Source organism: Mastomys coucha, unplaced genomic scaffold (genome assembly GCF_008632895.1).
Source record: "Mastomys coucha isolate ucsf_1 unplaced genomic scaffold, UCSF_Mcou_1 pScaffold23, whole genome shotgun sequence".
Taxonomy (NCBI): Eukaryota; Metazoa; Chordata; class Mammalia; order Rodentia; family Muridae; genus Mastomys; species Mastomys coucha.
This window is the reverse complement of record NW_022196906.1, coordinates 1,933,936-1,950,248: the sequence shown is the minus strand read 5'-3', so window position 1 is coordinate 1,950,248 and position 16,313 is coordinate 1,933,936. Positions and strand designations below refer to the sequence as shown.

At 38.6% G+C, this 16,313-nt stretch overlaps 1 protein-coding gene across 4 annotated transcripts in view; it reads left to right on the top strand.

Annotated features, from left to right (window-relative positions):
* Dync2h1 (dynein cytoplasmic 2 heavy chain 1) overlaps positions 1–16,313 on the top strand; it is a 258,114-nt gene that overhangs the window by 102,343 nt on the left and 139,458 nt on the right. For all 4 annotated transcript variants that reach the window (XM_031344730.1, XM_031344731.1, XM_031344732.1 and 1 more), the window contains 9 exons: positions 2,663–2,800; positions 4,623–4,736; positions 5,063–5,223; positions 9,100–9,223; positions 9,871–9,992; positions 12,881–12,967; positions 14,272–14,398; positions 15,308–15,449; positions 15,956–16,065. In XM_031344730.1, the coding sequence (XP_031200590.1) occupies positions 2,663–2,800; positions 4,623–4,736; positions 5,063–5,223; positions 9,100–9,223; positions 9,871–9,992; positions 12,881–12,967; positions 14,272–14,398; positions 15,308–15,449; positions 15,956–16,065 (1,125 nt within the window). The remainder of the gene's footprint in view (positions 1–2,662; positions 2,801–4,622; positions 4,737–5,062; positions 5,224–9,099; positions 9,224–9,870; positions 9,993–12,880; positions 12,968–14,271; positions 14,399–15,307; positions 15,450–15,955; positions 16,066–16,313) is intronic.

Below are 16,313 nucleotides of genomic sequence, written 5' to 3'. Positions count from 1 at the left end.
CCTGGGAGTCGTGGGGCCTGTGGCTCCCGGCTGGCTGCTCAGGTCTCAGAAACTCACCTGAGAGAAAAAATCAGTTATTTCACTTTTAAGGGATAACATTTAATGTTTTAAACAGGTGTAGTACTTTCCCTCAGGGGCTTTTTATTTAGTTGGGCATTATCCATGCTTGTTACAAAATATTTGGGAGGCTGAGGCAGGAGGATTGGGAATTTGACCTAGCCCGGGCTAATTAGTAAACCTTTGTCTCAGAAGACCAGAAAAAAAGAAAGAGCCAGGAAAAAGTAAACAATGCTTTTGTAAATATCATTACAGAGGTTAGTATTTGACAGTATAAAGCTGAAATTACGTTTTCAAAATAAACTGTTGTTTTTGGTTAAAATTATATTTATAAAATAATGTTCTTACCCATGTCACTTCACATTCTTAACAATTTCCTTTGTGTATTATTCTAAATATAGAGACTTAAATGTGGTTTTAAAATGACAGCCTCTGGAGTAGAGCCTACCATATAAAAGGTGAGGGGGTTCAATCCCCATCACTATTTTCTGGTAGGGTAAGATAGTAGTATCCAACTTCATTTAAGACCTAATTGTCTAAATCTTCCTTTAAAACTTCTTTTCTTATTTAACCCATCGAGTCTATTTGGTGTTGTCTTTGTGTATGTGACTATGGATGGGGTCATCCCCTGGGACTTTGGGGGAGAGAGACTACCAATAACTATGCCCTCAAAGACAGTGACTACCAGAAGCTATCAGTTACCAATAGCTTTTCAATGAGGAGTAGAGCCCCTTACTAACCTTTTCATACCCAGTCTGGAATTTAGAACTGGGTTCATCTTGTTTGAGTCTTGATGAGGCAACCAGAGCTTCTCTCTTTCATATGTAAAGTAGCCATGACAAGTCTAGAGGAGAGTGATGACAGTGCTTCTTCCCAGCCTCTGATTAGCACACTTTCTTCCCTCTCCCTCTTCCTTGATGTTTCCTGCATCTTAGAGGGCTTGGCATGGATGTCCCTCAATGCTGAACAGTGACAGTCTCTTACTCAGCACTGTAGACTTAAGCACCACTTTCTGCAATAAGAAGCTTCTCTGGTCAAGAAAGACTGACACTGAGACAAGCATGTATTTAGAGGGGAATTGGCAGCTTGACCATTTGGTAGGAAAACAGCATCAGTAGGCCCTCCTCTTGGCCCGATGACATCCATAGTCATGGATCTGACTATAGTAACAGTGCCTGGCATGAATTTGACCTGTGGAGTAGTCCTTAAATCCAGTCTTGCACTATTGCTCCAGTGAGCACATTTTACCTGACAGTTCAGAAGTGTTATATCTAAGGTTCAGTGCTGAATAAAACCACTGATATTTTTTGACCTCATACATAGCACCTTCCTGCTATATGAAAGCCAGTCAGCACAACAGAGTCAGTTCAAGACTGATGTCTCACTATCCTGTAACCAAAGTGTGAGGTGTGCAGTGATTTCTACAAAAGTATCTTACCATCTAGTTAGCTGGGGAACTAAGAGGGTATGAAGCCAGTAACTACATATGATTTGGGGAGGATTGCTTTCCTGACTTAGTTCTTACTGGTGCTTTGGGTAAATTGTTTTAACTTGCAGAATTGTTCCTGCATTGAGTCAGTTAAATCTAAGTATATTAGATGAAATTCTGTGTGGTATCTATGTTCTATTTAGGAGCTCTGTAAATATTGTTTATGTTGTCCTTTCTCTTTGACCCTCTCTCTAAATTTGTTAGAGGACAGAAACTGCACTTACTTAATAGAAGAATAAGAATTTGCTTCCATGGCCATTCCTTAGATTTATGGTGGGGAGTAGGATAGGGAGCTATAATGGCCATATCATGTCAAATGCAGGGGTAATTTTGATGATGTCCACTAGCACTGTGTGTGAGGTACACAAAGACAAACCAAGCCTACAGTAAGAAAGACTCACTCTGGTTACAAGACTGAAAGGTTCACTAAAACTTCCTTTTCTTTCTGTCACATACAATGCATAAAGAGAGTCAGCCCACTAATTAATTATTGAGTATTATGTTGCTCTGTTCAGCATTCACTGTCATGCTCCAAGTCAGTGGTTCTCACACTTCGTAATGCTGCAACCCTTTAATACAATTCCTCATGTTGCAGTGACCCCCAACCATGAAATTATTTTGTTGCTACTTTACAATTGTAATTTTTCTACTGTTATGAATTGTAGTGCTAATATTTGATATTCACGATATCTCATTGTTATGTCACTACAGAGTGATTGAGAATTACTGCTTTAAAGTATATATTTCCTTAAATCTCTTACTAAGTATTTTGCTATGCTGGGTGTGGTGGTGCATGCCTTTAATCCCAGCACTTGGGAGGCAGAGGCAGGTGAATTTCTGAGTTCGAGGCCAGCCTGGTCTACAGAGTGAGTTCCAGGACAGCCAAGGCTATACAGAGAAACCCTGTCTCGAAAAACCAAAAAAAAAAAAAAAAAAAAGAAAAAAAAATTAAAAGTATTTTACTATATCTTGATAGATATGATAAAACATTCTAGTTAACAAATAAGAAAAAGAATGGTCCCCTTCTCCATTTGCATGATTGTTTCATATAAGGCCTTCTTGAATGTATATAGAATTTCTTCTTTTATATCTCCAATCAATGTTGTGTCTATTTAGGCTGGCGTGTCTAAACTAAATGAAGCCAAAGCTCTCGTAGATGAGCTGAACAGAAAGGCTGGTGAGCAGAGTATCCTGCTTCGAATAAAGCAGGATGAAGCGGACTCTGCCCTTCAGGAGATCACAGTATCCATGCAGGTGATATTTGGGAGGGCCAGGGACCGGTAGATAAATAAGGACTTCTGTAGCACTTATCAGTGTGAAAAATAATATTCTTAACTTAGATTAAAAGAGCTGGTTTAAAGTATGAAGTATGGCTCCTTGGTTAAGAGTTCCTGGTATTGGTATGCTGTGTAATAAACACTAACTCTAGCTTATGACTAAATTTAGATTAAAATCACATTTCTGCATTTAAATGTTGACAGTTTGAAATGTTATGTTTTTGATATTTTGTAGATCTACATTGTAAGTGTGTGTGGCTAATAATGTGTTGGCTAGTTAGCACTCAGATTTCTGAAATACATGTCAACACTTCCTTCATTCTTTAGAAGAAAAATATTTTTATTTTGCTCATTAAAATAAATTGGGAAGACTTAAAAAAAAAAAAAAGAGCTGGTTTATCCATACTGTCTCACATTGACCTGTAGAGGACATGCATGTCATTTTTCATAGTTCATACTGATAGGGTCAAGCCCTCAGATGTCTCATGTGCACTGTATTAGCTGTTCCTGTAGGCTTATATTTTTCAAAACCCACTTTAATAAAGGCTCTTAAATGCTTCAACTTCCCTTATAGCCCACCAACCAAAGGTAAGGAAGGAAGATGGTTAATAGGACAAAGGGGATGTGGACCTGTTTAGAAATAATTCTTTCAGGTGATTCCAATCTTTGTTGTCAGTAGTCCAGTCCACTAGCAAACACCAAACATGAAACATCAGCAGTGCTTGGTCCAGAAGAAATCATGAGGATCTACCTATTGCCACAAGTTCATGGAAGCAGCAAGAAGCCCCTGGAATATCATGAGTGCTTTGGTGTGTTTCTCTCTATGAAGTCATGACAAGAGAAGATCAGTGGAGAAAGCAAGGTGAACCAATGCAAGAGCGTCGTCAGTGAAGACCAGTGTTACAGAAGCCCAGCCAAGACCAGCAAGGCAAACAAATGCCAGAGCACTGTCCACTGTCTACTGGGTTATATTTATACTCTTTATATACATCACATGTCCTCTCAAGTGTCCACTCCAGCAAAACATCCTCTCAAGTGTCTGGCTCAGCAAAACGTCCTCTCATAAGACAGCTTCCAGAAAAACATCACATGACACAAATGAGTCTCGAATAAAACCAGAAATTTCCTCTTCAGTTTCTTATGTTAAATCTGTATGGCTCTATATGCAAGTGACATTTGTGTTCTGTTTCTTTGCCTGGGTGTCATGTCTGTGTGTGCCCTGTGCTTTGGTCCATTGCATCATTTTACCACCAGCACTAGAGGGCTGTGAAGCTGCCCATCCCTTTGTGTTCTGCAACTGAATCTCTCCTGTGAGCTGCAATTTCTGGTTATGCATAAAATATATCTTTTCAGCCCAATTTTTCATTTGCAGAATGAGGCAGGCTTAAAAATAAACTTAAGATTTTCCTATTTCATGTTTCTGTTCTGTTGATGGTGGTAAAATAGTGCTGACTTTTGTTTTGTTTTGTTTTGTTTTTTCGAAGAGCTGACTTTTGAACAGAACATATAATTCATACTAGATGTCTGTGCCATAATTCTGTTTTATCTATTTCTCAAATACAATTTTTGTCTGTCATGATTGTTTTGTTCATTTCTCGTCAACTTGACACAAGCAAGAATTATGTGGGGAAGAGGACCCTCAATTGAGAAAATTGCCTTTGTTATGCTATTGACCCAAAATTAATATAAAAAAAAAATCAGGAAACACTGTTTTAGCAAAGGCTAATGTTTTTGTTGCAATCCTTTTAAACACTGAGTGTAATATATGTCATTCTAATGTCATAATCCTATTTCTGTAGGATGCTAGTGAGCAAAAGACAGAACTTGAAAGACTCAAACAGCGAATAGCAGAAGAAGTTATTAAAATTGAAGAGAGAAAAAGTAAAATTGATGATGAATTAAAAGAAGTACAAGTAAGTTAAAATTATGTGTTCTAACAAAGTATGAATATGATCCTTTCACACATTCGCCTACCATTGTATTTGAGTTTAAGTGCTGTTGTAGCTCAGTTTATTGTATAGGACTCTTGCCAGTTTGGTCTGTGCAAAGTTATCTGTCATGGAAATAGAAGCAAGCAAGAAAGCTTGCCAGGCAGGAGTTAGGGCAGACTGTTAAGTCTGTTTTCTGCACATTTGACTAAGTAGCCAGGCTTTTTCTATAGTATAAAGATCCCTTGGGAAAAAGTATATCAGTCATGATGGCATACACATTGACAGTTCCTAATGTTTTTGTCTCTTAGCCTCTAGTCAATGAAGCTAAGCTAGCAGTTGGAAACATTAGGCCAGAATCTCTTTCAGAAATCCGCTCACTCCGCATGCCACCAGATGTAATCCGAGACATTCTTGAAGGAGTTTTGAGGTTAATGGGTATCTTTGATACATCATGGGTAAGCATGAAAAGGTAAGTTTTTTAATTTATACGGAATGTTTTTGTTTTTGTTTTTTTCACCAATGACCTTTGCCTGCCTGCGTGCATATAGTTTTGGGTCACAGTTTCAGAGGTGTTTACCATGGCAGGGATGGGTGGATCAACTCACATCACCAGGACCAGGAAACAAACATCCTCTGTAAATGATGTCTCCTTTTATTCTATCTGGAGCTCCAGGCTATGGGGTTGTGCTATACATCAACCCTCTCTAGAAGTGTCAGGGTTATGCTTTACTAATTCTTCCCCAGTTACTTCTCCATCCTCTCAAGTTGGTTATCAAGATTAACTGTCTTAATTCTTAACACTTTTTGTTAGCTTGGCACCCAAAAACATCTTTTTAAACTATAGCATCCCTATAAGGCATTCCATCACAAAATGCAGTCTGTCCATCTCATAAGGTCCCAGTCTTAGTGGTTCTAGCATTGCTCAGAGGTCCAAAGTTTCTTCTTTGTCAACCTAGACTCAGGCAATCTTTTAGCTATTAGCCCTGTAGAATTAGAATTAGAATTACTTTGATCAAGTAATGACATGGTGTAAACATTCTACAAGAAAGGAGTTGAGACCATAGCGAATTTGCCAGCCAGTATGGTAAACATTTAATCTGCCAGCTCCATGCCCACTAACTGGAACATATAATTTTGTGGTGTAAGTTACAAAGGGTTTGGGCAGTGCTATGTATGTTCAACCTGCTCTGGGAATGACTTCTTGTCTGTATGTTTCTGTCTTTCTGCTGCCTCTGTTTCCTCAGTTCTCTGCTTTATCTTCAGCTGCACTTGTTACTCTCTCAGGGCCTGGGTACACTCCACGGCCTCCAGCATTTTTCTTTTGAGTTCCCCATAATTATTGCATCTTGGATGCCTTCAAACTCTGCAGTCACATGAACAATGCCAGGCCCACTAGTTTAAGCATTAGCAGGGTATGGGGGCTTAGATGATGTCTACTGCTGCCTCACTGACTTATCTCCAGGAAACAGTTGCCACAGGGAGCTGTGTGTGAGAGAGAGAGGTACCACAGAACTATCTGCCCATAGCAGAGTCCTTCACATGAGTTCAAGCCTTGATCCTGCTGATGCTTGAGATCCTACCAAACTTTATATACATTGTTCTAGAGCATGGTACTGTTTTGTTTGTTGCTTTCTAATACCCTAGTCCCTTTAGCTTTATTTTAATGGATTATCTATCTGTCAATCAATCTATCTATCTATCTATCTATCTATCTATCTATCTATCTATCTATCATTTATCAGCTTGAGCCTTATTCTTTTTAGAAGAAACTGCGGGATTTTTAAATCTTTTTGCTTTGCTTTTGCCTGCAATTTTTTTTCTTAAACCCAAAACAAAGCAGTCAGTGGTAACCTGAATTCCGGGGTACCTTGAAATTGTGTTCATTATTTGACCAAACTGTGACCACTAAATTTACTCTCACACAGAACTGTAGGATACGGGGGAAGATGTATAAAAGTTTTGGGACTTTCTTACTGTTTGAAGTCTCATTAGCCATCTTTCTTATTGGTATTCCTTTCTGTCTTCTAAGCTCCTACCAGCATTCTGAGGCTTTGCTAGCCCATTTCAACAAACTTACTTAACTTTCTCCTGCAGAGCTTTCCTGAGGCTCTGCACCATGTCAGTGGGATGTTCTCAGCCACTCTTCCATTCTTATTGCCAATATCTGTGTGGAGTTTTCCCATTCTTACAAATTCAGTGAGTGTGTGAACTGAAGGTTCTCATCTCATGTCTTGTAAGAAATTAAGTCTGAGCATGTTAAGTAACTTGTATGAAATCACTGCTAGCAGTGACTAGCTCAGGTCTCTCTGGCTTAGCATCACTGTAAAAATTGCTTGGCCTTATCTAAAATCCAAATTGACATGTTATTCTAACAGTGTTATTTGGTCAAGTCATTTTCCAAGTCTTGCTTTGTTCATGTATTCCCAATATTTACTAATAAATATTTTTGAAGAGCATGGTTCACATGTCCATCCCATGCTCAGCACTACTTTCTTAGGTTGCTCTCTTAGTTATTCTCCGGTTGCTGTAATAAAATACTCTGACAAAAACCATTTAAGGGAGAAAGGGCTTGGATACCACTCACAGCATGGTTCAAGGCTGCAGAAGCTTGATGCAGCTGGGGTCACATTAGATCCAGTGTCAGGAATCAAGGGAGATAACTGCTAGAGGTCAGCTTGCTTCTCTTTCTCTACAGTCTAGGGTCTCGGTCCTTGGGGCTTCTTCCCACTTGGATTGCCTAATCTGTGTAATCCCTCATAGGACTGCTACAGGGTATCCTAATCTAGAGAATCCCTGACAAAGCAAAGGCCTATCTCCTAGGTGATTCCTGACCCCGATGAGATGATAATAAGTATTACCTCACATTGGCTAAACCACTGAGGCATATTTCCCTTTATATTTCCTTAAGAAATAGGTATTTCTACTATGATAGCATCCCATCCTGAGGTCATCTCACTATGAGGACGTGCCGACATAAGGGTAGCCCTCTATGAGCATGCCCAACTGTTATAGCAGCCTAGTGTGAGAATATCCAACAGAGAGAGCAGCCCAGTGTGGGAGCATCCCACAATAAGAGCAGTGAGGACATCCCACAGCAAGAGCAGCCCACTGTGGAGGCATTCCACTGTGAGGGCACGTCTCACATTTTCTTCATCCACAGAGCAAATGCAAGTGCCTATCCCTCTGAATTATCTCCATCACTGTGTATGGTCTCTTTTCTATTTGAAGATTGTCTCTAGGACACCACTTATGTCTTTACCAAGTTAACTGTCTCTGCCTTCAACCTTCCTGGAACAGGACTCAGCCTCCTGAACAGTACATGTCCCCTTATCCCCTTGCTAGACAGAATGACTGCTTCTGTTGCATTCACTTTGCCTGCCTATCTTCTGAAATTGCGCCTTGTAGCTGTACTCTGGTACCTTTCTACAGGTTGATCTACTTCCTGTGACTGGCATCATGGCTCCCTACCAGTTTTTTCATGGGTCATTCTTAATATTTCCTTTATTATTTCTCAGACTAACTTTTATCTAAGTACATATTACAGACACTATACTGAAATTTCAAGGTATGTGTAATCATATCGAAATGTAAATATCTTTTCTCTGCAAGTGATTATTCAAAGTTCTGACTAAGGAATAGAGGAATGCCTGAGAATCTTTAAAAATGGCCATTATTTAGTAATTGAATCTTTACATAGTAGAAAGTGTTCTGATGTCACTACAGGTTACTGATGAAGAAAACATTCTGTGAGTTTGGTACTTTGGGGATGGTTTGAAGAGAAGGAGAGGAAAATAGAGGGTGGTAAAAAAGGAGAAGTAAGAGAAAGAATAAGGGAGGAGTGAGTGAGTTAGATAGTACAAGATATAAGCTGAAAAGGTCTGAGGATTGAGTAGGTATGGGGCCACTTAGCTTCAAGTCTTTGATGGCACGTTGGTGCTGGGGTTTGTGTTGCTGATGTCCATGTTGGTGATACTGAGTCCTTTTTACCTCTAGAAATAGAGGTTAGGCTGAGGTTATATGCTAGGAAGTTCCCTGAAGACTACAGGAGTATGTCTAGACTGGGAGTGTGCAATACTTGACATGTTGGGAGAGTGGACTGAACCTCAGTGTGATTCTCACACTCCACGTCCTGTTCCAGGTTATTCATGGGGTGGCAGGTAGACTGTCTCATGCACTCAAAACGTGTGATTCTTGTTCATTAAAACATGATGGTTATTAGCTTTATAATAAATCTTCACAGCCTCGTATTGTTAACTGATTAGCTTTAAGTGCTATTCATGTCATGTTTGTTTAGAAAGAGCAATTTTGAGTTGTCCATATTTGAGTTATTGTGCCTTCTTCTTAGCTTCCTTGCAAAAAGGGGTGTGAGAGAAGACATTGCAACTTTTGATGCACGGAACATCCCCAAAGAGATACGAGAGAGTGTGGAGGAACTTCTCTTCAAAAACAAAGCCTCTTTTGATCCAAAGGTAGTTTCAGTTTTAAGCTGCTTTTTACTGTGGGATGCTTTGTCCTTCCCAAGCATTCGACTAGGTCATCCAAAAGCGTAAATTAAAGACAAAGCCTGAGCTTTACTGCCTACGTGGGTTTGAATCTAGACTGCACCATCTGTATATCCTTTTCTTTTCTCTCACTTTGCCCCACACCATTCCCAGCATTGCTTTTTCCTCTACTGGGTACTTCTGTAGTAGTAGGCATCTGTTTCCCCATACTTGTGCCAAATCTCAGTAAAACTTAACTTCAATGATTCCGATACTCTTTAAATTCTTTATTTAAATGTTAAATCTTCTTGGACATTAGTAACAATGCTTTTAAACTTGCTCTTATTTAATATAAGCTTATTACATATAGAAAGAAAATGGTGTGCACACTCTTTATAAATAAGACAGAACAGTCATGTTGGCTCATGTGAATTCTGAAAGATCAGATGTGCTTAAAGGAGACTGACTTGAAACTGCATGTAGAGTTCATAAATACTTATGAACCAATTTACTGTAGTTTAAGCTATCAATTAAAAGCCTAAGTAAAGTAAATGTGTAGATAAAATGTTGACATTAACTTTTTGTGTGTCTGATGTTCAGTCAGGTACTGAGTATCTTGTAATGATTTTTTTCAGAATGCTAAGCGTGCCAGCAATGCAGCTGCTCCTTTGGCTGCTTGGGTTAAGGCCAATGTACAGTACTCCCATGTCTTGGAACGGATCCAGCCTCTGGAAACAGAGCAGTCAGGATTAGAATTGTAAGTCAAACGCAAAGTATGGGTGGTCTGAACTGCATTACAGTCAGTTTAATATGTGTATTGTATTATTTACATTGTATGGTTTTGGCTTCTTTGTCAAATCAAATGTCTGTAGGTATGTGAGTTTATTTCTAGGTCTTGGGATGGATGCCATTGATCCACCTGTCTGTTTCTATACCAATACCGTGCAATGTTTGTTAACTATTATTCTTTAGTATAGCTTGAATCAGGGATAGTGATTCCTCCAGAAGTTTTTTTATTGATCAGGATTGTTTTAGCTATCTTGGGTTTTTTGTTTTTCCATATGAAGTTGACAGTTGATCTTTCAAGATCAGTAAAGAATTATGGTGGAGTTTTGATGGGGATTGCATTGAATCTGTAGATTGCTTCTTTAAGATGGCCATTTTCACTGTTACTCTTGCCTATCGATGAACATTGAAGATCTTTCCATCTTCTGATATCTTTCTCAAATTTCTTCTTTAGAGACTTGAAGTTCATACAGGTCTTTGACTTGCTTGATTAGAGTTACACCAAGATACTTTATATTATTTGTGGTTATTGTGAAGGTTTGACTAACTTCTTTCTCAGTCTGTTTATCGATAAAACAGGCAGAGGAGGGCTACCAATTTTATTGAGTTAATTTTGTATCCAAACACTTTGCTGAACATTTTCATCAGTTGTCAGTTCTCTGGTAGAAGTTTTGGGGTCACTTATGTATACTATCATATTTCCTGTGAATATCGATACTTTGACTTCTTCCTTTCCAATTTGTATCCCCTTGATCTCCTTTTGCTATCTTGTTGCTCTAACTAGCACTGCAGGAACTATATTGAATAGCTGGGGAGAGAGTTTGCAGTCTTGTCTTGTCCCTGAATTAAATGGAATTGCTTTAAGTATCTCTGCATTTACTTTGGTGTTGCCTATTGACTTGCTGTATATTGCCTTCATTGTGTTTAGGTATGTGCCTTGTATTCCTGCTCTCTTTAAGACTGTTAATATAAAAGGGGTGTTAGGTTTTGTCAAACACTTTTTGACTATCTAGTGAGATGATCATGTGGTTTTTTTTTTGTTTGTTTGTTTGTTTGTTTTTCCCTTTCGGCTTGTTTATATGATGGATTACATTGACAGATTTTTTTTTTTTTTTGCATATTGATCCATTCCAGTATCCCTGGGATGAAACCTACTTGATTATGTTGGATGATGTCTTTGATGTGTTCTTAGATTCAGTTTGTGAGCATTTTATTCAGTATTTTTGCATCAGTCTTCATAAGGAAAATTGGTCTGAAATTCCCTTCTTTTGTGAGCCTTTGTGTGGTTGTGTTATCAGGGTGCCTGTGGCCTCATAGAATGAGTTTGACAGTGTTCCTTCTGTTTCTATTTTGTGGAATAGTTTGAGAAGTATTGGCATTAGCTCTTTGAAACTCTGGTAAAATTCTGCACTAAAAGCATCTGGTCCAGAGCTTTTTTGGTTTGGGGACTTTAATGGCTGTTGCTGTTTCCTAAGGATTATAGGACTATTCAGATAGTTTACCTGATCTTGATTTTACTTTGGTAATTGGTATCTGTCTAAAAGAAATCATCTGTTTCATTTAGATTTTCCAATTTTGTGGAATACAGTCTTCTGAAGTAATACCTAATGATTTGTCAGGCACTGGCAGAGCCTCTCAGAAGACAACTATATCAGGCTCCTGTCAGCAAGTACTTCTTGGCATCCACAATAGTGTCTGGGTTTGGTGTCTGTATATGGGATGGATCCCCAGGGGTGGCAGTCTCTGGATGGCCTTTCCTTCAGTCTCTGCTCCATACTTTGTCCCGGTATTTCCTTTAAACAGGAGCAATTATGGGTTAAAAATTTGGAGATGAATGGGTGGTCCCATCCCCCAACTAGGAGCCATGCCTAACCTCTGGATATGGTCTTTACAAGTTCTCCCTCCCCTTTGTTGGGTATTTCAGCTATTGTCATCCCTGTTGGGTCCTGGGAGCCTCTTGCTTTCCTGGCATCTGGGACTTTGTGATGGCTACTCCCAGTTCCTCATTCCCCATTGCTACATACTTGTTCAATTACCTGACCCTCTGACTCTCATCTCTATCTCGTCTTCTACCTGCTCCTGCCCCTCCTCTCTTTCTGCCAAGTCCCTCCCACCATCTACCTCCTGAGAGTATTTTTTTCCTACTTCTAAGAAGGACTGAAGTATCCACACTTTGATCTTCCTTCTTGAGCTTCATATGGTCTGTGAGTTGTAGCATGGGTATTCTGAGCCTTTTGCCTAAGACCCACTTATCAGTGAGTACATACCATGTGTGTTCTTTAGTAACCTCACTCAGGATGATATTTTCTAGTTCCATCCATTTGCTTGTGAATTTCATTAATTCATTGTTTTTAATAGATGAGTAGTACTCCATTGTGTAGATGTACCACATTTTCTGTATCCATTCCTCTGTTGAGGGACATCTGGGTTGTTTCCAGCTTCTGGGTATTATAAATAAGGCTGCTATTGCCACACACACTCATCTGCTCCAATCACATCCAAAATATCGGGGGTAAGGATTGGCCTTCATCTTGGCCAATTCAGCGAACATCCTCTACCTTACAAGGCTTGGGAATGGCCGCTAATGTAGCTCAAAGTTAATATTACTAATCTGGAAAAATCCTTTAAAGAAGATAGATGAACATAGTTACCCTTTTATTTAGAAATCTATAGTCACTAGTCTTTTAAATTATAAATTCTGAGAAACAATATGCATTATATCAAAGGATTCATTTTTATTTTGGCATTGTTTCATGTAGCAATGAAGAAGTGTTAAAACACTGAAGTACAGTAGCTCTGTCACATTTACTGCAATATGACTTTATATTATATTAAATATAATGCTGAATTATACTCTAGGAATTTGAAGAAAACTGAAGATAGAAAAAGGAAGCTAGAAGATCTTCTGAACTCTGTTGGTCAGAAAGTGTCAGAACTCAAAGAAAAGTAAGTTTGGTCTGGACTGAAGTGTACTTGAGCGCATTGCAAGGTTTCACATTCCGGTTGTAACTGTGAGACTGGGAGAGAGCAGTTGAGGTTCTGTTCTTACTTAGTTATGTGACAATTCATGGTTGTGGTCCCAGTACTTAGGACATGGAGAAAAAGGATCAGGGTATAAGATTATCCTTGGTTACATGGGTATTTACAGGGCAGCCTGAGCTACTGAAAAACAAAACAAAGAAAACAAAAAACAGCCAAAATAAATAATAGTAATACCTTTTTACAATTTTTCTTTTTTTTTTTCTTTTTTTTCTTTTTTTTTCTTTTTTTTCAAGACAGGGTTTCTCTGTGTAGCCCTGACTGTCCTGGAACTCACTCTGTAGACCAGGCTGGTCTCGAACTCAGAAATCTGCCTGCCTCTGCCTCCCAAGTGCTGGCATTAAAGGCGTACAATTTTTTTCTATTCTTGTAGTTACTAGGGATCAAAATCAGGGTCTTGGGCATGCTAAGGAAAACTACTAATTGTAGAAAAAAATATAAAACATTATTTTAGAAATTGTGTGTTACATTTCCTTTTTGTAATGGGACTGTAGGGAAATGATTGTGGAAGACATTCCAGCATTGACCTCTAACCTCTACATGTTCCTGGATAGGTGAACATACTTGCACAACATACAGTTATGCATATAGAGACATACACAAAAGACTATACAAAAATACACACAAATACACACACAAAAGACATACACAAAAATCTGGTAGGTACACACTAACTGAGAGGTAATACACAGTAGACCAGATAGTTCTGTTTTTCAGGTCGGTGTTTGAGAGGATTAGGCCAAGAATTAAGGTGAGAGGAACAGAGTGGGTAAAAGATGCTCAAGATAATTTAAAAGGTAGGGTATGATATCATCATACATGCTAGCAGATAGGTTTGTGTAACTAGAATAGAAAGAAAAACTTAAAAATGGTTAGCCAATTCTTAGAGTTAGGGTCTTCAAGAAATGCTTTGAGAAATGTGTATAGAATGTGGTTATAGAGGCTCTGTTTGGTCTTTGAGCATACGGAAGGAGATACTGTATTGATTTTTGGTGTACATGCGAGAGAGACCCTTGGGCTTTGTGTTTGGATTATATTCTACCACTAAGCTCTACTAGAGCAAAAACAAAAGGCTTTAAGTCATATGTTTGTATACCTGTCTATCTTAATGATAGTATTCCATACTCATATGTATGTATCAGTGTATCTTAAGGATAAGTGAATTAATTATAATTGTTTTTATTCTAATCATATGTTAATTGTTTTCTTAGATTTCAGAGCAGGACTTCAGAAGCTGCCAAACTGGAAGCTGAAGTCAGCAAGGCACAGGAGACCATCAAAGCTGCAGAGATCCTCATTAGTCAGCTAGACAGAGAACACAGGAGATGGAATGCCCAGGTTTGTTTAGGAGAAGAGCCTCAAAACACAGGAAACCTGACATGTAATTAATGTATTTGTTTAAACAATAAAAAGACACAAGGCAAAATAGCCATTAGCTTATTGCTAGCCTTTGATAGACCTTCTAAAAATAAGTGGTCACTAATTAAGTAAAATAATCTTTAAGGAAAGGGTATACACTTTAGGAAAATCAAACTTGTTCCCCTTTGGCTCACCTGTGTTGCTGATAAGAAGGTCAGGGAGGGCAAGAATCTGATGAAATTTATGTTTACCATATAACATTAACATTCAGTACTGTTCACCATGTTTCTTTTTGATATATGTTTCATCATTTCAACATTGGTAACATTTTTGTTTCTTTTAAATTTTTTAAATTTCATTTTGCAGGAAGCATGCATATAATAAAGCATGTTTGTTTATGGAAATGTCTTGTCTCACAAACTTTAAAAATCTTTGTCTTTTTCTGGTTGTGATGGTTTGACTATGCTTGGCCCATGGGAAGTGGCACTATTAGGAAGTGTGGCCTTGTTGGAGAAAGTGTGTCACTGTGTAGGTGGGCTTTGAGGTCTCCTTAATGCTCAGGCTGTACCCAGTGTGGAAAGAGACCCTCCTTGTGGCTGCCTTTTGGTCAAGATTTAGAACTCTCAGTTCCTCCAGTCCCTCGTCTGACTGCACACTGACATACTTCCTGCCATGATGATATTGGACTAAACTTCTGAAGCTAATCCAGGCCCAATTCAGTGTTTTCCTTTATAAGAGTTACCTTGGTCATGCATCTCTTTATTTTGAAACTTTGATGACTGAGTTTTTGAGGTGTTAACTACTTAAGCCAATGCTGGGTTATTTTCCACCTATGATGCTGTGCTTTCTTCTGAGGGAGTACACCTACACTCAACTGTCTGCTTCCAGGTTGCTGAGATAGCTGAAGAGTTAGCTACCCTCCCTAAAAGAGCTCAGCTAGCGGCCGCTTTCATCACCTACCTCTCTGCTGCTCCAGAAGGCCTCAGGAAGAATTGTCTGGAAGAATGGACCAAGGCAGCTGGCCTTGAGAGTGTGTATTGATATATTTCATTATGCCAAGAATGGCCCTTCTGCTTCTGCCTCCTTTACTGCTTTTAAATGGAATTTTGTGTATGTATGTCACCAAGGATAGTATAAGTACTTCAGATTTGCCAAGTCTGTTTCATTATTATAAGTTTTCTACTCCTACATCCATATTAGAAACAGACCTCCTTCTGAATTATTTTTAATTTTATATGAATGTAGCTAAATATGTTATTTTTACTTTAATTTAACATGCTAATATGAGGCTCTAAATTTTCTCGTGAATTTTGGGGTTTCAAAAATTATTGTGGCTGTAAAACATTCTCTCAGAATTAATTAATTAAGAGGTCTGCTCATTTTCACATTTTTAGGAAGCTTCCTTCCCCCCAAGTTCATGTTGTAATGCCTAGGAATGGGTGGCAGGCAAAGGTATGCCACAGGCCTTTTGTGCCAGTCTGTCTGTCTGTCTGTGCTGATCGCTACAGTGACTGCTTGATACCTTTCACTTTGCAGAATTTGATCTCAGGCGGTTTCTCTGTACTGAAAGTGAGCAGTTGATCTGGAAAAGTGAAGGCCTTCCATCCGATGACCTTTCCATTGAGAATGCCCTGGTGATCTTACAGGTAACACATAAGATTGCCTCAGTGGCATTGTAATTAAAGGGCTGCAGTGCATATAAATATGCAATATCTCTTGCATGTTTCTATTTCTAAATAAAATCTCAAATATATTGGTAATAAAGTTGATTATCTACAGTAAAATATACTTTATTTTTTAATTTAATATAAAAGTGTAAGCTAAGATGGCCTTTTTTGATGATAGAACACTCAAAATTGAACTTTCTAATAGTAATAGTTATATTGTAGAGAAC